This window comes from Fusarium phalaenopsidis (assembly GCF_050370095.1).
Source record: "Fusarium phalaenopsidis strain FUZ10S chromosome Unknown contig_32298, whole genome shotgun sequence".
Lineage (NCBI taxonomy): Eukaryota > Fungi > Ascomycota > Sordariomycetes > Hypocreales > Nectriaceae > Fusarium > Fusarium phalaenopsidis.
In genome coordinates, this window is record NW_028145407.1 from 1,239,620 (window position 1) to 1,260,322 (window position 20,703).

Sequence of the window (20,703 nt, forward strand, 5' to 3'; positions counted from 1 at the left end):
GTAGTTGCCGCCTGAGATGGAGGGGGAGAGCAGAGCAGCCCCTCTGAGGGGCCGAAGGGATGGACCCGACAGCGAAAGGGGAAAGGTTATTGACCCGCTACAGCGATATAGTGCGTGCAAGGGTGTCAACTATTCACACCGAGTGCCAATCTCAACACCAGATGGAAGATCCAATGTCACGGGCCACGCTCATCACTCAACAGAGTACGAATGGCGCCGCCGACATAGGCGCACGCGCACCCATTCAGTCGGGCCCCACACACCCCCACCTGCCGAGTATGGTGTAGATGGCTTATCGCCCCATGCCCCGTGTCTCCTAACAGCCCAGCTGGAGCGCTATCACATAACCCCCTTGCGATATCAAGCCATCGTCATCGAGCTACGCTACTTTCCCGCATCTCCCGTGTCTGACTTGACAACTCCTTAACTTCAACTCGAAATACTGCAACTCGCTCTCCTTCGTCCTGTGATATTCCTCCTGACTGCTTCTTTGCCCACCTGCTACTGTCTCTCGCCGGCGAGGTGCTGTAGATGGGACAACCCTCCCTTTGCCAGATATACACCAACAGCATCCCTGCATCGCGCGCCAGCTCGCCTCCCTCTGCACCATGAGACCTGTCTTGCCTGCGAACCACCCCCTCAATAACCAAGCCTCGGGTCGCCCAGGCCGGCCAGACAGTCTTGTCTGCGGCCCCTCGACTGCTCCCACCTCGTGCTTCATCACCAGCGAGGCCGACCTCGACGCTCGCCGAGATCGCTCTCGTCCAAGATTCCGCCAGCAAGCCGATCGTCGCAAGTGCAGCCGTAGCGCACGCGAGCCGTCAACCCCGCGCCGAAGGCCTTCACCCGCTCGCACCGACAAGGTTCCATCTTCAACCTCGGAATCAGAGGAATCGATAGTCGAGCAGGATCCCTTGGTTCTCCCTTCACGATCGAGCACTCCGTCCTTGATCGGCCTCTCACGACCCGAATCTGTACTAAGTGGTTCCTCTCGGAGTTATTCACTTGCTGGTCCTTCCATCGAATATCCAAGCGACTCCCTGCAAGACGACGCATCTTTGCCAGAGACTGGCATGGCTGACAACCGGGGTCATGACAACTCCATCCCTCAGCTAATCATGCCCAGCCTGACGGTGCCACGCCGTCGTCCCTTTTCCGAAGTGGGCAAGTCACTGGGCAAGCTAAAAATCATGGTGTCAGGTCGGAACGGTATGACTAGCCATGAAAGTAACGACATTTGAATGAGACTAACCATATTTCAGGTATTGGTAAAACCTCACTCATCAAGACCTTGGCACAACGTTGCGAGCACATCGTCCACATGGACCCAATAGAGAACAGCAGCACAGTGCATGCAACTGAAACATATGCCAGTTCAAGGCCTCATCCATGGTGGCGATCCGACTCTGACCTCACAGTTACTACGCGGAGACGTATCTCAACTACTGGTGATGTCCTGGATAGAAATGTTTGCTTTGTTGAAAGCCCCAGGCATCAGCACGGCGCTTCTGTACGCTCTCACATTATCTCGGCTGTACCATATACTGTGCTGACAACTCGTATAGGGGCCATGGCGGGACCTGCATTATGTCGAGTCTCACCTGGCATCTCTCATGAGCAAGCCTATGGCGGATTCTGATTTGCTGGCTCTGGTAAACTCTGGAGGTGTCCCAGTTGTAGATGCTTTGCTCTATCTTATCCCCCACAGTGGTGAGTCTCTTCATTGACAACATGGCCAAGCCTACTAAATGTATTCTAGGTCTTACACGGGAGGATGTGCAATATATCAAGCACGCTCAGGGAATGACCAACGTTATACCCGTCCTAACACGTGCTGATGAGCTCGCCGCAGAAGAGATTGAGCACATCAGACAGCGAGTTGCGAAGCAGTTGGCCAATGAAAATATCGACTATTTCTCCTTCGACGGCCCTGAACCATCCGACGAAGCTTCTCGAGTGTACGCCATCTCGACCAAAACTCAAACTGACTACGATACCATGGACGCCAGCGTCTTAATGAACTCGGAATACAACCCGCCCCTTGTCCCGACCGACCTGAGCAGGCTCGTCGACCACATCTTCTCACTGGATGGTAGTGCTCGGCTACGCCATGCTGCAGCTATTAAATGCGTCAAGTGGCGCCGTGACCATGGCGATAGTCTTCTTCAGAGTGCTCTTTCCAGCGGTTGCATGGTGTCTCGAACCCTTCCTCAGAGTGCCTTGAGGCTGCGCCCCTTCCGGCAATCTCAGAGCTGGGAACGACTGGAGCTGTACAACTGGGCCAACAATTTACGGCAAAGTCTCCACTCGGAACGACTTTACCATCTGATGGAGGAAAGGTCGAACTCAAACGCTCCTGCGTACGAGTCATCCCTTGTACGACTTACCCCGGACGGGAACCAGCAACGACGACCGAAGAAGCGAAACACCAAGACGCCTACTCATCAAGATCCGCTTGGGCTGTTGCAGATAGGGGGGAAACTCAAGCAAAAGGGCATGTTTGCGCTGGAGATGGTGAGCAGTTTCGGTTTGATCGGCTTGGTTCTTTCTCGACTAATTCACTCCAACTGGGCAGACGGCGTTTGCTCCATTGTCGGGACGAAAAGGATGGGGATGGAGGTAGGTCAGCTGAACATGCTGTTGCCTCTTTAAGGGTGGGTGTGGTTGTTAAGGCCATCACTACGAGAAAATGATGTTGGCCGGGATATGCACAGGTTCCTCTGTGAGCCTGATGGAATGTAGGGGTGTTGGAAACGATGTGTGCCGGATTTTCAAGATACCCCCAAATACACTACTTCTTTTGGACCGATTACTACATATGCCCTTGCTTTAATGATGAATGTATTGCCAGAAATCCTGAGATTATTCAACTAGAACAGCCTCCTTGAACACTGTAGAAAGCCGTGTCCTCCCTGTGAGCACATCTCCCTTACTATCAGTAATACTGAGTGACGTTTCCTAGGGGTCGCTTCTCACATGGAAGCGGTTCTATCGCCGCATTAGCAGAGCCACAGTGCCCCTTTTCAAGAACTTCCTTAGCGAGAATTGTGTCAACGAAGGTAGATAATGCTCTTATATGCAAATGTGCACCTATAGTTGCCATGGCATGAGGACCCACGCTCCGCGACCTATTGCCGAGTTCATATCGGACAAGATGGTTCTTGACTCAAGTCTCAGTGGGACTTCTTGGTGGCTTTGGGTGGAAATCCAAGAGCAGTGGCCGCAGCCTGGAGATCTGGAACGTCATCCGCTGTTCGAGAAACATGAGCCCATCGGATAGTGCCATCACGGTCCACAGCAAAAGCGCCACTCGTCTGCCACCGCGAGCCGCTCTCAGTCGGCCGGTTCCAAATGCCCTCGTTCTTCCCGAGGCTGAATACGGACCACAGCGTGACCGGGTTCACGGCGTGCCATGTCGAGGAGATGCCGAGGCCCCATTTGGCGTAAATGTCGCGGCCCTCGTCAATGATCACGTCCACGTCCCAGCTGCCGCCGACCTGGGGGAGCCAGTGATCTGTGGCTTCCGCCGAGGAGTGGGAGACGGCGATGCAGTGGACTTGGTGGTGTTCTTCTGAGAGGGTCGCGAGGGACTTGAAGGTTTTTTCGGCGACTGGTTGATGGTGAGCGCTGAGCTGCGGATACTAGCGGGTATGGGTTGAGATCAGGATACACATACAGGGACATCCGCAGTGACGGAGGAAGACGACCAGAGTAGGTTTTCCATCTGGAAGGCGAAGCTCGGCCATCCAAGGCGCTTTGGATCCGACCTCGACAGGAGGACCGACTTCTTTGGCCTCAGGCGTCTTCCAAGACTCGAGCTCCTTCCAGAACCCGGTGTTGCCGGTATTGCTATCTGCTGGAGTGGCTTGGGACATTTCTCCTGCTGTGATTGTGTATACAGGTTTGTATTCGTTTTGTAAGGGTGATTCGTGGTGAGAGAGGTAGATAGGTGGTCGTTGTGCGAGGTGAGTTGTTGCTTTTGAGTCTCGTGATATCCAAGGTGGTGTAAGTGTGCCACCTCTCCAATGACATAATGCGCCTCCCTTGACTGACTATGCTCAATTAAGAGATCATGTCTTTGATAAGGTACACCAAGATATGTTTTACAGGCAGCAAATTACGCGATAACATGTTGATTGATACTCATTACCCTCATCTAGACCTTTACAGTGCTTGCAGCTGGTGACATGATTAGATAAGCTAACAAAATGCCGTATTTTCCCACCCACCCAAATGCGTTTGTGTAGGGTAAGATTATGGAAACACCATGTGAAAATGCTTGATTATTGAGTTTATGAGCTGTGCATGGTGGCAATATTTGTCGCTTCGTCCTTTCATTTCCAGACCTTTTTGCATGAGATATACTTATTTATTTCATTTAACTCTCCATACTGACGATATCCGATGCGTGAGATTATCAGTCTCCAGCTTGGCCAGCTGAGTAACTATGCGGCCACTCACTTTTGGAATGCTCAGGTAAGAACAGTTTTTGAGCCCAGATACGAGGCATCACCAACACAAAGTTAGGAATCATATTTCACGTATTTAACGGACGAAACGTCACCCGTGGATCATAATGTTCACTGGAGAGCCGGCGTAGGTGCTGATGGCTCTGAAACATTTCTCCCACGGACAGTCATCTATGACCTCAAAGGCGGCTTTGGCTCTCTGCGCAAGATCAATGCCCTCTATGAGGCAGAGTCGGAGGTTGATGCGGCCTCTCTATGGTGAGATGCTGCTCAGGAAGGGCATGGACCCAAGGCTTACAACTCCTAGGTCAGGACAATCTGTCGTCCACAAGCAGACGCCCATCGACCCCAGCGCCTACCAGCAAAGTCTGGACGCAGGCACAGAACCTCCCCAACTGACGACTTCTACTGTGAGATACTGGTCTGACTTCTCCCGCGTCTTCTTCCACCCTCGGTCTCTGGTCCAGCTCTATGACTTTGAGCTTAACTCCACAACCATGCCCTTTGAGCGCTTCTCCATGGGCACTGAGCTGTTCTCCGTCCTCGACAAGGAGCATGAGCTCGTGGACCGAGACTTTCGACCCTTTGCGGAGGAATGCGACCGGTTGCAGGGGATCCAGGTGTTTACTACCATAGACGACGCTTGGGGTGGCTTCTCGTCCTCGTATCTTGAGTCACTGCGGGACGAGTTCCCCAAGTCCTGCATCTGGACCTGGGGTCTACAGAGTCCCCTGCTCGACATCCCCAGAGCTAAGCGCCAGTTACGACTGGCGAACCTAGCCCATAGTGTTGAGCAACTTTGTGCCCAAGCCTCGACTTTGGTACCGTTGGCTCTGCCCGAAAATGACTTGTCAGCTGGTGTGTCAATGGATCGCCGCTCGGCATGGCACACATCTGCTCTTATGGCGGCAGGAATAGAGACTGCCACTCTGCCATCGCGTCTGACACAGGGCTCTGTTGATCAACCCGCTTCTCTAGACGACTTGGCCGAGAGTCTGAATGCGGCTGGCAACCAGCCCCTGGCGAGCATGCACATGTCTCTGGCAACCACCAAAGATGCCCCCGAAGACAGCCGCATCGATGTCGACTTCTTCCAAGTAGGACGACAGTGGAACAGACAGCATGTTCAACAATGGGATACGCACAAGCACGTATTTGGCGCGATCCTGTCCTGCCGAGACTTGGATCCTCTGGAGAATGCAGACCGGGATGAAGCTGGACACCTCGGTCAGGGTGAACGCCCAATCATTGGCAACCCCGTTGTTCGCAAGTATGTAACACCCATTTGTATGCCCTGCAAGATAACACATACTGACTCTTATTGCCCAGATACGATTCATCTCTCCGGTTCCCTCTGTTGGATGCCTACCCGCAGATCTATTCTCGAGCCGCAGGGCAACCCAACATTGGTGTGCAGACCACCCTTTCCACCAATAGCTCCATGGTACAGCGGATCAGGACCTTGCGGTCTGAATCAGCACGGCTCGTGGCACTCAACGAAAGAGAAGACCTGAGTAACGGACTGGCTGAGCTTGCGGATGCCTACCAGGAAGGTTGGTTCAGTGGCAGCGATGAGGACGACGACGATCTGTGAGAGGATGTTGCCATATGGATGACAAGGCCCCATGGCAATGTGCTCATGATGCAGCCGCCAACAGGTATGCTGTTTAGAGCGAATAGCCTTTGGTTGGCATCCATTCCGTCGATCATCTCAGGCTGGATCAAGCAACTCATGCACACTGGTCTTTGCAACACGACGTGACACTCGATGAATGAGTTTGATGAGGCCCATTAGGCCTCAAACACGCTTGTATTGATCTAGTAAAGCGATCTTCCTAGTTACAGGAGCAAATATGGAATTGCTCAAATGCTTCAAAAAGAAGTGCTCGGAGCCCTCGGAACGCCGCCCCCTGGGCTCGTCATGTCATCGCAAGGCGCGACTGTCGTCTAGGCTAGTTGCCCTCTTTGCACGCGATACGATGCGTGCCTCTGCTGAGATAGGTATTAATGTGAATTATTCAACCTGTCATTCACGTGATGCCACCAGCAATGGGTTGATATTTGTGACTGCACCTGCGAGCCCTCCGAGCCAAGCAGATCAGTCAAGATGAGAAAGTCTTTCCCCCCTTATCTTTTTTTTGTTCTTTTTGTTTTATGTTAGTATGGTTATTGGCTTGTGAAGCCACGATGCCAAGCCTTTTATGGACTTGCCAGGATTTCGAGAGTGTGTTTGTGTGGTTCACACAGAGTCAAGTCAACTTCTTTCGAGTCAACATCTGTCAAGAAGACATTCTGGGGATGCGAGATGGTATACTCAGCCAGCGGCCGCAACCGAGGCCTGTTGTCTCTTTGCGGGAGGGGGGTTTTCCTATCGATCCATTAGTTTGTCCCATCGCTTGAGGGGCCTTGCCGTCGACGACGACGCATCTTGGCGACCGAGGGGGGATCGCGTCGACAAGAATTAAATACCTCTGGAGGTCCGCGTTTCTTGCCGTTTGCCGCGCCCTTAGCGCCCGCAGGCTTTCTTTGGGGCTTCTTCTCGTCAGCGTCAAAGACGTCATCTGGCAGGTTGAAGCTGTGTGAAAGTCAGCAAGCTAGGATGCGCTGGTATCTGGGCTGTGATGTTGCAACCTACTTCCGGACGTGTTGCACGCCGATTGACACGGTCGTCTTCAGCTCATCCTTGTACTTCTGCCACGAGGTGCAGAGCTCCTTGAACTCCTCAACCTGGTAAGATAGATCAAGAGATTTGGCACCTGCAAAGTCAGCATCCCCGCAATCAAGGATAGACGCTCAAAACATACCTCCGCTCAGTTCAAGGCCGATGTAGTGAGTTGTCGTGTAGACGTCAGTCACACCGGGTGCCACAGGCTTGACTTCATCAGAGGGCTCAGACTTGACAGCTTCAACCTTGGCGACACCGTCACTCTCTGTCGTTTCGGGTTCGGACTTGATGGGCTTGCTGTCCTCCTCAGATTCGGGCTTGATGGGCAGTTCGGCTACCGCTGGTTCGGATTTGGCCACAGGCGTCTCCTCTGTCTTATCTGTACACAAGTAATCAAGGCTGCCGTCTTGCACGGCGGCGATTTCCTTATCGCTATGGCACCGATGATGACGCTCATAGCCCTTGTTGAATGCATGGGCCAGCGCGATGGATGGATGTTGTTCCAGCTTCTGTACGAGCATTCGCACCTTGGATTCAACGTAACCAGACCAGATCTTGTGGTCTTCCTTGGACTTGGCCGAAGAAATCACAGAGATGTAATACTTGTAACCCTGTGTGAAGAAAGTGTGCTTGACGAAGAGATCACTCCAAGGACGCTTGCCCACCATGATGCTTTCGGATATCTGGAGCGCTCGCTGAAGCTCTCTGTTAATGACCCTCATAGAGGATCGAGTGATATTGAAAGTTGCACACATGGAGGGATAGGCCGGGGTGATGACAGGCATCAGATGAAACGAATCTCCCTTGTATAGCTAAGGCAGGATTAGAAATGGGCTCTTGGGGGCATCGCTGACAAGACTCTTGACCTACTCTTGGGTTCCAGACTCGGACGGGAAGTGGCCCATTCTCGATGGGCTTGAGAAGCACAGGTTGCGGCCAGCGCCACTGGCTTATGACGAGGAAGAACTTGTTGACGATGACGGATGGCGTGGCTTTGGGGTAGAGCTGGCAGACACGTGCGACAAGCATTGCCCAAGCTACACCACCAGGGAAACCCATGATGTTGGCGTAGACGGCGCGTCGTTGTGCCCAGAGCTTGATGGCGCGCAACGCAAGCTTGAAGGTGCTCTGCTCGGGTACCAATGTCAGGATTTCGTCCGTCACTCGTGTTCCGTTGAGCGATCGCAGCTCTGCCTCGTCCAACCCGCGTAGTAGGCCCGAGTCCTTGAGATCCTTGAATTCGGGAGGGAGCTGTTTCTGGATGATCCTAGAGAAAATCAAGTCAATGCTTATGCCAGAGTACTCAAATTTGATAATGGGCACAAAGGCGTCTGTCACAACGGCCAGTCCGGTGATGGCATCTTTGGGGGCCATTGAAACGAGCAGATCGGGAAAGTATTTGAAGTAGTCGTCCCGAGTGACGTATTTGGGCGCAACGATGAGGGTATCGATATCGGATCCTGGGCCGTAAACACCAAGTCGGTAGCTGCCGTAGGTGAAGACCCTGCCTCGCGCATTGCGGATGAGGACATCGTTCTTGGGTTCTTTCTCTTGAGCGACTTGACGGATGAACGCGTTGGTGATATTTTGAATCGACGCGAGAACTTCCTCTCTACAGCCAAATTTGTCAGTCCCCGTGCTAGAATTTGCACAACACCATCGAAACCTACCTCTTAGCCGTGTCTGCCGGACTCTCAAATGTCTTCTGACGCTTCAGCTCCTCGAGGAGAGCATCAGTGGCACGCAATTCCGCATCGGTAGGGAGCTGTGACGAGATGGGCGGCGTGACGCCGTAAGCCTGATCGGTAGTCATGGCTTCGGCGCAAGAGGCACCTGTCGAGGTCGGCGAATTCGGCGCCGGAGGTGAGGAACGTCAGGGTGGGAGCGATCGGAGCAGGGATCGAGGTCGGCGTGATGACGAAGAGCTTGGAAGCCAAGGCGTGGTCGAGGGAGCGATTCAGCTGGTGTGATTGAAGGCAGCGGTACTCTGCTGCAGCCCAGGCCTTCAAGCCTCTCTCCAAGGGTAGCGCAAGGGAGACGCCGTGCAGGCGAGGGCGCTGGGACTCTGGTATGTAAACGAATACTGGCGATGGCTGGTTGAAGGAGGTAAGGGATGGCCTAAGAAACAGGATATCGCGGGTATTTGTTGTGGTGTGAAGAGGACAGCGAGGTTGAGCAACTCAGAGTGAGAGAGTCGCTTCGGACTGGCTATTACGAGGCGCGGCGAGGCTGCACAAACGCGGTGGTGGCAGAATCCCAATGCTTGAAGAGTGGGTCCAACTCCTGAGTACAGTACGTCTGACCTCGAATTTTGTGCGCCTCTGTACCGGGCTGCTAAAGTGGAAGAGGGAACTACCAAATCAGGCAATTTATTTGGAAAACAAATATTTCTCAATGCATGCGCAATGAGGGGCTCCCTTGGTGCTTATTTTCCTCTTGCGAATTTGCCCTGAATAGTCACGATGAATGAGTGACATGCACGAGGCTGGGCTTGCGATAAAAAATATTGTATTGCATCACATCGCAGGCAAATCGTCTCGCGATATTCACTTAAGTGACACTGATCCCCTGAGACGCACGTAAGACATCAGTCTTGGCGCACCATCCAACCGCCTGCTTTCCCGCTGACGCTCGCCCGCACTGGCGCCCCCTTACAGGCAAATGCAGCCACTCTCAGCCCTCATTCTCTGCTGACCGTGCTGCTGGTGTGGTGCCGTGAGTGGCCGACATGCACTGAGCGGGGTCCGAGTATGCGATTGACCGGGGCGTGAACCCACATCCCAGCCCGCCTGCCCTGTCACGGCCCTGCCACTTACTGACACTAAGTACAACGCGAAAACGCGGTACGAACTTTAAAGGGCATTTTATTTGCTATAGTTGGCGATACATTGATTGACGACACGACTCATCCCACATCCCCATAGCGACCCCAAGGGCGACGGAAAACAGGTTCAAGGAGAAAACTGTCGTCGGCTGCGTCTTTCAACTCTGTCCTTTGTCCATCACGCATCCTCTCTTTGCAGCTGCACTCTCGCGGCCTTTGCATCATGCCGCCCTCGGCCAAGAGGGCCTCCAGGGCTCGTCGCGAACCGCGTAAAGCAGCTGCCACATCACCCGCCGAGATCCAAGAGTCTTCACCTACCCGCCCAGCAAAGCGTCGCAAGAAGGTATGTTGCAAACGAAACGTCTGCCTGGCTGCGCCTTGCCTTGATCGCGGCCTCAGCCTTGCCCGCACGCTCCCGCTGACAACTGAGCTTCTCACGCAGGTCCAAGAAGAGGAAGAACCCCCCGCGCCCGACGGCGACCAACTGGTGTCCCAGATCGCACAGCACCTCCGGAACCAGCCTGTACAGGCCAGCAAAGACCACGCAAATGCTATCCACCAGGCCAACGGAGACGGAGTCAAGGCCTACGCCAAGGTTACTGCCCAGGACTGGACCTTTTACATCACCAAGTTGGTCGTGAATATCGGCCGAGCACCCGAAACCTCGCATGCATCCCACGCCGCCGCCTCCGGAGCCGACGACGATGACCAAGTACACATTGATCTGGGCCCCAGCAAGATGGTGTCGCGTGAACACGCTACCATCTCTTTCGAGTCCAAAGATGAGAGGTGGTTCCTCCGTGTCAAAGGCCGCAACGGTGCCAAGGTGGATAACCAACCGCTCAAGGCTGGTCACGCCCACCCTCTCACCAGCGGAGAAGTCATCGAGATTGGCAACGTCGAGATGATGTTCGTTCTTCCTACCGAGATCTCCCCTCTCAACGTCCACCCCGTATTCCTCCAACGCGCCGGCCTCAGTGCAGACTCACCCCAGTCGCGATCATCACGCCGGCAACCCCTCATCGCCCCGGCCCCGCCGGAATACAAGCGCCCAGGCACGCCACCGTCAGCTCAAAGCCATTCGAAATCACCAGCCGCAAGCACTCCGGCCGTAATGATCGGGGCCAACGGAGTAGACCTAAGCCAGGACGAGAATCAGCACATTAAGCCCCAATACAGCTACGCTCAGATGATAACACAAGCCATCCTGAACGCGCCCGACGGGAAGCTCAATTTGAATGGCATCTATACATACATTACAAACACTTACGCTTACTATCGTCACCAGCAAGCTGCTGGTTGGCAGGTGAGAACTGTCCTAAGGGCCTACCCCTCATTCGGTTGCTGACTAGTCCTAGAACTCGATCCGACATAATCTGTCTCTGAATAAGGCGTTCGACAAAGTAGCTCGGTCCACAGACGAGCCGGGCAAGGGCATGAAATGGCAAATTGTCCCAGAAGTTAGAGAGGAGATGGTGCGGAATGCCTATCGTGTTGGTCGCGGCGGCCATCGTGGATCGTCTGCGCCCTCGTCCCCCAGCCAGCTCGCCTACATCACCCATGGTCCCAGGGATATGGCATCAAGAGAGCCTCCCTCTGCTCGCAAGCGAAGAGCCTCGCCCCCAGCTTCACCACCTCCAAGGTCATCGCTACCGGTCGCACAATCGACTCCGGACCGGCCATCTGATCGATCATTTGGGAGAAACGCCACTCTAACTATCGACGGAAGTCCACTGCCCCGCCCCAGGAAGACCCCCGGAAGGGATTCGCCATTCTCAGTATACCAACCTCAGTCACCCACGCTCACCTCTTCGTATCAAGAAGACGGGGGATCCTTCGTCACACCCGCACCACCAAGAGTCCATCCTAAACTCGCGCCTCCAAGTACAGCACAGCGACCCAGTCAACATATGCCGACAAGTTCACCAGCACCTTTCTGGAAGTACGCAGACATTGGCAGCACTCCTCTCAAACCGCTTGGGGGTTATGACATAAGTCCCACAAAGGCTGGTGGTGACCTGCCACCACAGAGCAGCAGTCCTCCCCGTGGAAACAAATCTCCTCCAAGTAGTCCATCACGTCGCCAAAGGTCCAGCCCACACCCGGTCACTGAACCAGCTGAAGTCGAGGAGGAAGGAGGGTTTGATCTTAGCAAGTACGTTTTGAAGTGCTCAATCGTCACTCTGATCACAAGCTAACATGATGCTTCTAGGGGCTTTCAGAGTATTGGTTCTTACCACGCACCCGTCGGGAGAGGCGCATCCATTTTGGAAGGGCGTATGTAAAATGTTCATAACTAGGTCTTATTGGTTTTTTGTATAACGGGAAGGGGTCGGAGCTGGTCTTTGAACCATGTACATTTTGAGCTGCCTGGCCTACTGCGAGGTGGTCCCTGATTACTGGCGTACTGAGAATGTGTCACGGAGACGAATGGAATGCACTGATGAATACATGCTGGGTCAGGGATTTGAGTTAGGTTGGCTGGCGTATTGCTCACAATGCGTGCATGCTGCCAATATGGGTTCACTCGCGAGTTCATAGTGGTAGATGGTATGCAAAAAAGAACGGGCAAACCACGCCCAGAGTTGAATATCGCCATGTGTAAGAGTGAAGATCGTCCTCGCCCAGCGGCCTAGAGCCTTTTTTTTGTGTCATATATACATAAGTTGGAACCGCGCCTCGAGATGCAAGTATGTTTGACCACGCCGCCGTCCATCCGCCATCCCATGCCCACCTCAAAGGTCCATTTTCCGTATCCATACCAGCCAACTACCACAATATACAGAATGCCTTTTTTGTTTTACTTTCCCGCCCATCTACTTGTACACAGCGGCGAGCCAATATCTCAGCCACATGGAGCATCATAGAGATCTTCGTAAACAGTCGTGCGTGACCTTTATCGGGCACCAGCCTGACCTCGCCTCTTAGGGTTTCCACGGCTAGGTCGCTTCTTGGAGCTCTTAGCCCCCTGCTCGCCACCCTCGATGAACTTGATGAGCTCATCAATGCTGCGGGAGTCGACCTGCGCACCCGGGCCAGGGCGTCCGGGGGCCGCCGCGTTCTGCGCCTGCGCCTGAGAGGCGGTTGCGTTGAATCGGATTCCGGATCGGAGTCGGCGAGCAGCAACATCCTTGGCGTGCTTGGCGATGGAGACAGCGTTCTGGGTGAGCTGCTCCAGCCAGCTCTCGGCCTCCTTGGTGTTCTTATCCTCGGGTCCGAGCTCGGCAAGGAAGACGTTGTAGGACTCGCGCATGCGGTTGACGGCTCCCTTAGAGTCGCGGTCAAGGGCAAGAGCCTGTGCCAGCTGGAAGAGCAGAGTGGCGGAGTTGACTGACTGCTTGCCAAAGACAGACTCGCACACTCGAAGTGACTCCTCGAACCAGAGCCTGGACTCGTGGTAAGCCTTGAGATGCTGCAGCATCACGGCGGCGTTGTTGATAGTGGTGATGGAGTCGGGGTGGCCAGGGCCATAGATGACCTTCCACATCTTCAGGGCGTGCTTGGAGTACACCAGAGCGCCCTTGCTGTCGCCAACCTGGTGAAGGAACAGGCTCAGGTTGAGGTAGTTGAGAAGGGTCTCAGCCGAGTCAACACCGACAGTTCGCTCGGCGACGATGATGGCCTTGCGGGCAAGCTCAACAGCAGCCTCCTTGTCATCAAGCTGGTAATACAGCATTGACAGGCTGTTGTAGACGCGAGCCACCTCGGGGTGCAGAATTCCGTAGATCTGCTCATGCAGAGACAGAGACTCCAACAGGAGCTCCTGGCCAAGCTTCTTCTGATTCTGGAGGATGGAGATACGACCGGCCTCGAGAGCCTCCTCGGCAAGGGCGCTGCGAGGGCAAGAGTCCTTGATCAGGGGGACCAGATCAACAACGTCGTCAACGCTGAAGGTGTGGACGTTGGTGGAAGCGGCAGCCTCGAGAGGAGAAGAGTCACGGGCCTTGTTCTTCTTCTTCTTCTTGCTGGACTCGCCGTTGGTCTGACCGTTGGCGGCAGGCTGAGGGGCCTTGGGAGCTGGGGCAGGGGTGGCAGCCGCCGCCTCAGGGGCGAAAGCGTAGTCCTTGGCCTGGACCTGAATACCGATCTTCAGGCACACCTCACGGAGGAGCTGAACAGGGCGGAACTGGTTGTGCCAGTCCTCATCGAGCTCATATCGGAATCGCTTGAGAATCTGCTCCTCAATGTCTTCCCGAAGGCTCTCGGGAGTGACCTTCTCGAAAGAGAGATCAGCATCAGCGTAGAGAGTTCGCAGAGAAGGGTCGATCTCAGCGACAGGCTTGGAGTTGAACTTGTGGCCAAGAAGGCAGTTGAGGAGGTGCGCAGTGCAAGCAGGGACGATAGGCACAGGCAGATGGCGGAGGTACACGGCAGACAGGTGCTTGAAAGCACGAGCAACCATGTCCTGGACGCAAATCTCGCGCAGGCAGCGCAGCCGGCCGTCATTAGTGAGCTCGGCCACCTTGCCCAGATACCTCACGTTGATACCACGCTTGTGCAGGAGTCGGCTCAGGGACTGGCCGTCCATGGGGAAGCTGATATCGGAATCGGAGAGCTCGCGGAGCAACTCAGGGATAACCTGCTCGCGCAGATAGGCGCCGGCTGCCCTGACTTCCGCCTCATCGGCGGCAAATTCGGCCTTCTCCTCCTCGGTCTGAGGCACTTGGCCGCTGAAAGCGTCAGGGTTGAGCGAGAACTTGAAGTCGGAAAGATCAGGCAGGTTCTTCTCAGCCTTGGAAGCCTCGTCTTCGCCTTCCTTCTCCTCCTTCTCCTCCTTCTCCTCCTTCTCCTCCTTCTCTTCACCATCCTTCTCTTCCTTGTTCTCCTTGGCTTCTTCGACTTGCTTCTTCTCCTCGGCCCTACGAGCGAGTTCCTTGTCCACCCACTGCTTCATCTTGTATCGTCCAAAAGAGTCGACAAGCTCAGGTCGCAGGACAGTCATCCGGTGAGGGTAGGCGTCGCCATCCTCAGGGAGACCATCCTCGTCAAGCCAAGCAATATCGAGAGGGCTGATGCGGTAGAGGTCCAGCACATACTTGCGGCCATCGGTACCCATCAAACCCTTGGTCTCCACGCTAGCCTCCAGGTCAAATCGCTTGCCCTCCTTGTCCCAAACAGGGTGCTTCTTGACCTTGAGCGCCTTGGAAAGCTGGGCAAAGCCAGGGGCGAATCGCTCGTCAGCAGCGACAATATCCTTTCCGTCCACCGCACCATAATCGATCTGGTTCTCACCGGGCTCGCGCTGCTTGAAGATTCCAGGCACAATGCTCTGTCCGACAATTCGCTTTCCGACATAGTCGACAACCACGGTGGCGGGAGTGAAGAGTCCCTCAATATCGAGCTGGTTAACAAGCTTGACGCCAGCAACATCCTTGCCGGTGGCGACTCGAGCAGCTTCATCACCTCCCTCGGAAGTGAAAGTACCTACACCATCAGCACCAAAGGAGAAAAAAATGTTGTTGTAGACAAAGATCTGGGCGTCCTTGCACTCTGTAGGGTTCAGGGGAGCAATCTCGCCACGGGCAACCATGACAGCGCCACGGGTGGCAGCATCATTGTAGTCGGCGAAAAGCTTCGAGATCAGGCGCTCACGGAAGACTCTGTCCTGCACAGTCTCACGAGGAAGCTCCTTGGCCGACTGGAACTCCTCGTTCCAATCGCGAAGAGTGTCGGTGTTCTCGACGCCAGCGAGCAGATAAGTCTCTTGAGATCGCGTAGGATCGGGGAGATGTGTGCACAGAGATGAGCTAGGTGAAGGCACCACCCAAGGAGCTGCCGGGATGGCGTTGGTAATCTGGAAGGTTGCAAGAGGGTCTCGCTGGTTGTTGTACTCCTGGAGCTGGGTAAAGGTGTTGGTGAAAGAAGGTGAAATAAGCTCGATCAAGCTCAGCAGCGAGTGAGCGGACTGGCCCTTGGGCGCTGGCCGAGGAAAGGGGTCAAACTTGGCGTTGGAAGACTTGTTGACGAAGAAGCCGGAGACGTGGGAGGTGATCTGATATTGCTCACCCTCGGTAGTGGTGACGACGAGGTAGAGCAGGTGACCTCGTTGTCGCAGGTGAGGAGGAGGGGGGTTCCAGGACGACAGAGCGATCTGTTTCACCGTCTTGGGAGCCGGCTCGGTGGGCTGGGGAACCAAGCTGGTAAGTGAGGGCACGGCTTGGAAGTCGTAGTCCTTGATGGGCAGCTCCTCAGTAGACTCCTCAGTGCTGCCCTGGGCTTCGCTGGCGACAGTCTCGAAGAGGGACAGACCGGGAAGCAGGCCTTGGGTTGTGTCTGATCGGTCACCGGCGGCACCAATGAGCTCTCGAATGCGCACAAGGTGGATGCGAGCCTCTTTCTCGGTGTATGGGTCCTGAACGAGGTGGAACTCGGGAGTTGCGCTCAGGTCAGGAATCTCGGCGAGGGGAATGAAGTCGTTGATCTTCTCGCCGTTAAACTCGAGGTGGAAGCATGTGTACTGGAAGGCGGACGGAAGGTCGATGATGGACTGGCGGACCTCATGAACCTGTTCTTGAGACGACACCTGAATATCTTGGTGAGCGGGGGGTCGTGGAGGGGTCCAGTTAAGCCGAATGACGGACCATGATCTGCATCTTGCTGGCCTTGGCGTCGGGCAGGATGATGGTGAGAGTTAATAAAGCTGTAGACGCGTTAGACATGCCATTCTAATCGTCATTGAGAGGCACAATGCAAGGTACCTTCAGCGCCGGCATCGACGTCTGGAGCTTCGGCCGCCATGGTGTTCTCGGGCTCCTCGGACGCATCCACTACAAGACGAATTAGCTCCCCGCTCACGGCAAAAGCAGCAATGGCAATGGGCAAAGCAGTAGTAGAACCGAGAGCATGTTCAATTAGCAAGCCCAGGACTTAACAAGACCCTGGACTTGACAGGCATTGACAAGGGCGGTCTAGTTTGTGCATCAAATACGTACCGTGCGCGGGAGTGGGAGGAGTAGGGTCTGAAGCCATGTTGAAAATGGAGGGGTAGGAGAAATTAAACGGACAAGGGGGAGATGGAACGAGGTGAAGGAGGGGGAAAACCAGGCATGGGATATGCACTGGCAGAAGAGGGAAACAATTGAAACGACGTTGTTCGTCGATGCAAGTAAAAAGATGGATGGAGTGACGGGACGAAGGGGAGGAGGAAAAAAAATTGACGGCTATTGGAGTTGTGGTGCGGCGGCAATGCCCCGGCATTACAGTCCGGACTCTGGGAGTACCCGGGCATTGGGCACGCGACAGAAAAAATACCTCTTTTTTCTTAGCGATGCTGCGGGTATCCAAGGTACAGTCCGGGTATTCCTGGGTAGGGCCCGCGCCGGCGCATCCACCGAGGCCGGCGGCTGGATCCCCAGATGCTTCTCGGTAGCGCTAGGCCAGGAACGGAAGAAAGTAAACATGGATACTGGCCATGACCACAGTTCTTTATCCCACCCACAACAACTCATGATAGCACTCATCATCTGTCCAGGGTTTATCGTCAACTGCTTTTGATCTTATTAAAGAATCTTCTTTTCACCTCTTAAGCGTTAATCTTTCGCTATTACATTCGAGTTTCTGTTCATTAGGATATTGGCATCCATATCAGAATGGAGGAGCCAGCCCTTACTGTCCCCTCGCCGTCAGCCCATCGCATCATGGCTGGAGGCTCAACAGGGGACAAGTCTCAACCTTGGACTGCAGCACGATGTCAGCGGCTCCTACGTCAACTCCAATGTCGCTTGGTAGCCCTACGAAAGCTTGTCAACGAAGCCCAACAACGGACAACAAGCACTCGAACGAAACGACCCAACACCGATGACAACGCCACAGGAGCCCGAAAACGAGTGCGCTACACATATGGAAGACGCCGTTCGGCTCCAGTACAGACAAAGCCCACAACAGCAGAACTATCTACGCCTCCTCGTTCCGTCCGCACTCTCGGTGCGATGAAGATCGACCGCTCATCGCCAGGGGAGGGACGGGTTGACTTCCCTACGCCCTTGCTGCGGAAGTTTCGCGAGCAGTCAGCAACATCTCAGCCATTGCCTACCAAGTCCGAATCAGCGAACCCGTCTTCGTCATCTCTTGTTGCCGACCTACAATCCCTCCGCCGGATCGTCCCTGAGAGCCAATTTCGAATCTACGAGGCCATTTTTGGATGGATGAACACTTTACTTCGATCGACCGAACCGCTATCGCAGATAACTCACCCCAAATCGCTTCTAGGCATGTGTCTCCAGAAGGTTCCGGCTGCTTTGGCCGCCATAGAGGCTTGGGACGAGCAGATCGCAGAGGAAGAAGGCACCAGGTTCAAATGGGAGTCATCCAAGGCATCGACAGAACTCTACGGACAACTTGAGGGCTTTGGTGCGACAGGTCTCGGCTGGAAACCGTTGAAACTGGTCGTCCGGGCACATGCCTTGTCTCTCCTGGCCGGAGCTGTATCAGAGGGGTTATTTGAGCCTCCCTTTGTACGACTGCTAGCGGAGCTTTGCATCAGTCTCGAGTCCAGCGAGGAAGCGGCACGGCTCGTATCAAGCCTCGATTGCCCCCTGGCGGCGCCTCGCAGCTCATCAAGCACCCTTGTGGAAAGCAGCACGGTTCAGCCACTAGGCGTTATAGTCAAAAGCCTGCATAGCCAACCTTCATTCGGTGCATCTTTTGAGTGCCTCTCAAGCCTTGTCCGTACTAAAAAGCTATCGCTGAGTTGGTTGACATCAAGGGCATTTCAGGTTGTCTGGACTCGAGGCATCGAAGTTTTAAACAGCAGCAGCCCAGCGCCCTCAGCCATCGACTTTATCTGTACAGCTATCGACCAACTAGTGTTGCACGAGGGCAAGAAAACAGGGACAGAGAAAAATCCAGAACAGCAGACCTTGGTGAGTGTCCTTGCTGCACTGACAGCGGCAGCGTGGACACTAGGTACCGAGAGGTGCGACACCCCAGGACCGCGGAGGAGACAAGGTGCTCGACGGATGTTACACGTGCTCGAGTGTTGCGTGGTTCAGCAACAGAAGCGTCGTGGAGCGTTTCGAAGCAATGGTCTCTTTATTCTCGCTCTAGCACGATTCATTGCTACGGCTATGATCGACAGCGATGTCATCGATCTGACAGCGAAACAACAGGCGAGTCAGGAGTGCGCCAGATTGTTGACAGTTGGAAACGGAACGCCGTCCCGATGGCAATACCGACAAACACTCTTGATGGCCTGCTTCGTTGCGCAATATCGGGGACGAGCATGTGGACTAGCGTGTCACGATGTCTTATCGGAGATATGTGCAACTCTTGATGGTCTTGGGCTTCCCGATTGGTTTCACGACGGTTTGAGATCGGACGGGGCCTTTGTTTTGGCGCAGAAAACAAAGGACCTCCGAGATGTTGCTTTTGCTGAGAGCCTTCCCGCAGCGGGCAAGGGCACTCTGGAGACGACCACCATGTTTTCAGGCTGGCGATGGGAAGAGGGCATTGGCGAATGGGTGCTCCCCAGCCCTGAGCCAAAGATAGGAGGCGAGCCGAGACAGCATCAGAATAAACGGGAAGCGAGGGGCCAAAGGGGCACAGATCTACACCAAGATGGACGAGACCGGGTCAACGGCCCTAGATGGAACGGGCCCGTCCAAAGTAGCAGTGCCAGATGCGACAGAAGCAGCTCGGTGGGGAGCGACGAGGATAAGGACGATGACGACAAGGCGGGCACCACCGATGGGGAGGAGGAGCATGATACGAGCGTAACCACGGTCATGGACATGGACATGGAAGATAGCGAGGATGAGCTTGGCGGTTGCGCACAGATGGAGGACTGCAACGGGGTCAAGGCCCGGCTACCAGCACGGGGGATTGGGATCTATACTGGGGATCCCAGAGGAAGCACGAACGGTGGGAACAAAAGCAGCAGGAGCGGAGGCACAACGACCGTAAAAGTGATGAAGAGGATCAAGCGCGCGGGCAGCACACGGGCCCGTCAAGGGGCCAGGTCCGAAAAGCTCGGCAGGGGCAGATCGGAGAAGCAAGATGAAGATATGCATCTGCCGGCCGGGCTTGACTGGGACGACGACGAGCTTGGGATGCCCTGAGTGGCTTGATAACACAATTACAATCAAAACAAAGTTTGAATTGAGGCTCGTCTGGCCGCCGCGAATCATTGCACGTCTCAGTGTCTGTCTCAGGCCTTGACTGGACAGCATCCCCCTCGCCTCAGGGGCCCAAGTCTTGGTTACGACAGCATCTGTCATTGTGGGGCTGGAGCCACTTGAAACCGCCGTTCCTGTTCCCCGTGAAGCTCGCGAAGCAATTCTCTGAGACGGGATCTGCAATTGGCCCATGTTGCTCGTTTTAGTACCTATCGGAGAGGGCTCACACACGGCACGCGTATGCATCTCGAATTGTCGCACAGGCCACACCTGTATGCACCGCACTCGAGATAATTTTTCCGTTGGCCTCGGCCACCTCAGAAGCAAAGCAGCAGCTTAGATTGAGGTGCGTTTTAACATCATGCCCAAGGACGCGCCACAAACGCCCAGATGCCGGGGAATGCCCTTGTTTCAGGACCCCATCCCGCCCCGCCACTCTCGGAGGTCCGTCCGCCACTCGGAGGCGGCGCCCATCCCTCCCTGCTTCTGTAGACGCTGGCTAGCTGCGAGAGCCATAGGTGGCAGAGGTTGGGCAGACCAATAACCGGCTCGGTAGAAGCAATCTTGATTTTTTCTCGATGGGCATCTTGAAACCACCCCTGAGCCCGGCCTAGTTAGTGGCCCCAGCTGGAA

The 20,703-nt window shown here is 54.8% G+C and overlaps 7 protein-coding genes across 7 annotated transcripts; 4 read left to right on the forward strand and 3 right to left on the reverse strand.

The window, feature by feature from the left end:
• Positions 1-608: 608 nt before the first annotated feature.
• LRP88_06963 (Septin-domain-containing protein) lies at positions 609-2,652 on the forward strand (the record flags this gene model as incomplete). The annotated part of the gene is made up of 4 exons (XM_083243500.1): positions 609-1,209; positions 1,263-1,468; positions 1,566-1,707; positions 1,760-2,652. The coding sequence occupies 4 exons, from the start codon at positions 609-611 to the stop codon at positions 2,650-2,652; spliced, it is 1,842 nt and encodes a 613-aa protein (XP_083100724.1).
• Positions 2,653-3,173: 521 nt separating this feature from the next.
• LRP88_06964 (peroxiredoxin-like family protein) lies at positions 3,174-3,875 on the reverse strand (the record flags this gene model as incomplete). The annotated part of the gene is made up of 2 exons (XM_083243501.1): positions 3,174-3,610; positions 3,677-3,875. 2 exons carry the CDS (start codon positions 3,873-3,875, stop codon positions 3,174-3,176), a joined length of 636 nt encoding a protein of 211 aa, XP_083100725.1.
• Positions 3,876-4,404: 529 nt separating this feature from the next.
• On the forward strand, positions 4,405-6,063 carry LRP88_06965 (tubulin domain-containing protein; the record flags this gene model as incomplete). Its single annotated transcript, XM_083243502.1, has 4 exons — positions 4,405-4,476; positions 4,528-4,727; positions 4,777-5,739; positions 5,799-6,063. 4 exons carry the CDS (start codon positions 4,405-4,407, stop codon positions 6,061-6,063), a joined length of 1,500 nt encoding a protein of 499 aa, XP_083100726.1.
• A 720-nt stretch (positions 6,064-6,783) lies between these two features.
• On the reverse strand, positions 6,784-8,947 carry LRP88_06966 (polynucleotide adenylyltransferase PAP1; the record flags this gene model as incomplete). Its single annotated transcript, XM_083243503.1, has 6 exons — positions 6,784-6,837; positions 6,939-7,044; positions 7,105-7,225; positions 7,274-7,946; positions 8,005-8,746; positions 8,805-8,947. 6 exons carry the CDS (start codon positions 8,945-8,947, stop codon positions 6,784-6,786), a joined length of 1,839 nt encoding a protein of 612 aa, XP_083100727.1.
• Positions 8,948-10,181: 1,234 nt separating this feature from the next.
• LRP88_06967 (fork head domain-containing protein) lies at positions 10,182-12,243 on the forward strand (the record flags this gene model as incomplete). The annotated part of the gene is made up of 4 exons (XM_083243504.1): positions 10,182-10,301; positions 10,401-11,264; positions 11,317-12,113; positions 12,171-12,243. 4 exons carry the CDS (start codon positions 10,182-10,184, stop codon positions 12,241-12,243), a joined length of 1,854 nt encoding a protein of 617 aa, XP_083100728.1.
• Positions 12,244-12,854: 611 nt separating this feature from the next.
• Positions 12,855-16,927, reverse strand: LRP88_06968 (translation initiation factor 3 subunit CLU1; the record flags this gene model as incomplete). Its single annotated transcript, XM_083243505.1, has 4 exons — positions 12,855-16,481; positions 16,540-16,598; positions 16,657-16,725; positions 16,891-16,927. 4 exons carry the CDS (start codon positions 16,925-16,927, stop codon positions 12,855-12,857), a joined length of 3,792 nt encoding a protein of 1,263 aa, XP_083100729.1.
• Positions 16,928-18,168: 1,241 nt separating this feature from the next.
• LRP88_06969 (uncharacterized protein) lies at positions 18,169-20,013 on the forward strand (the record flags this gene model as incomplete). Its single annotated transcript, XM_083243506.1, has 1 exon — positions 18,169-20,013. The coding sequence occupies one exon, from the start codon at positions 18,169-18,171 to the stop codon at positions 20,011-20,013; it is 1,845 nt and encodes a 614-aa protein (XP_083100730.1).
• Between the last annotated feature and the right edge of the window lie 690 nt (positions 20,014-20,703).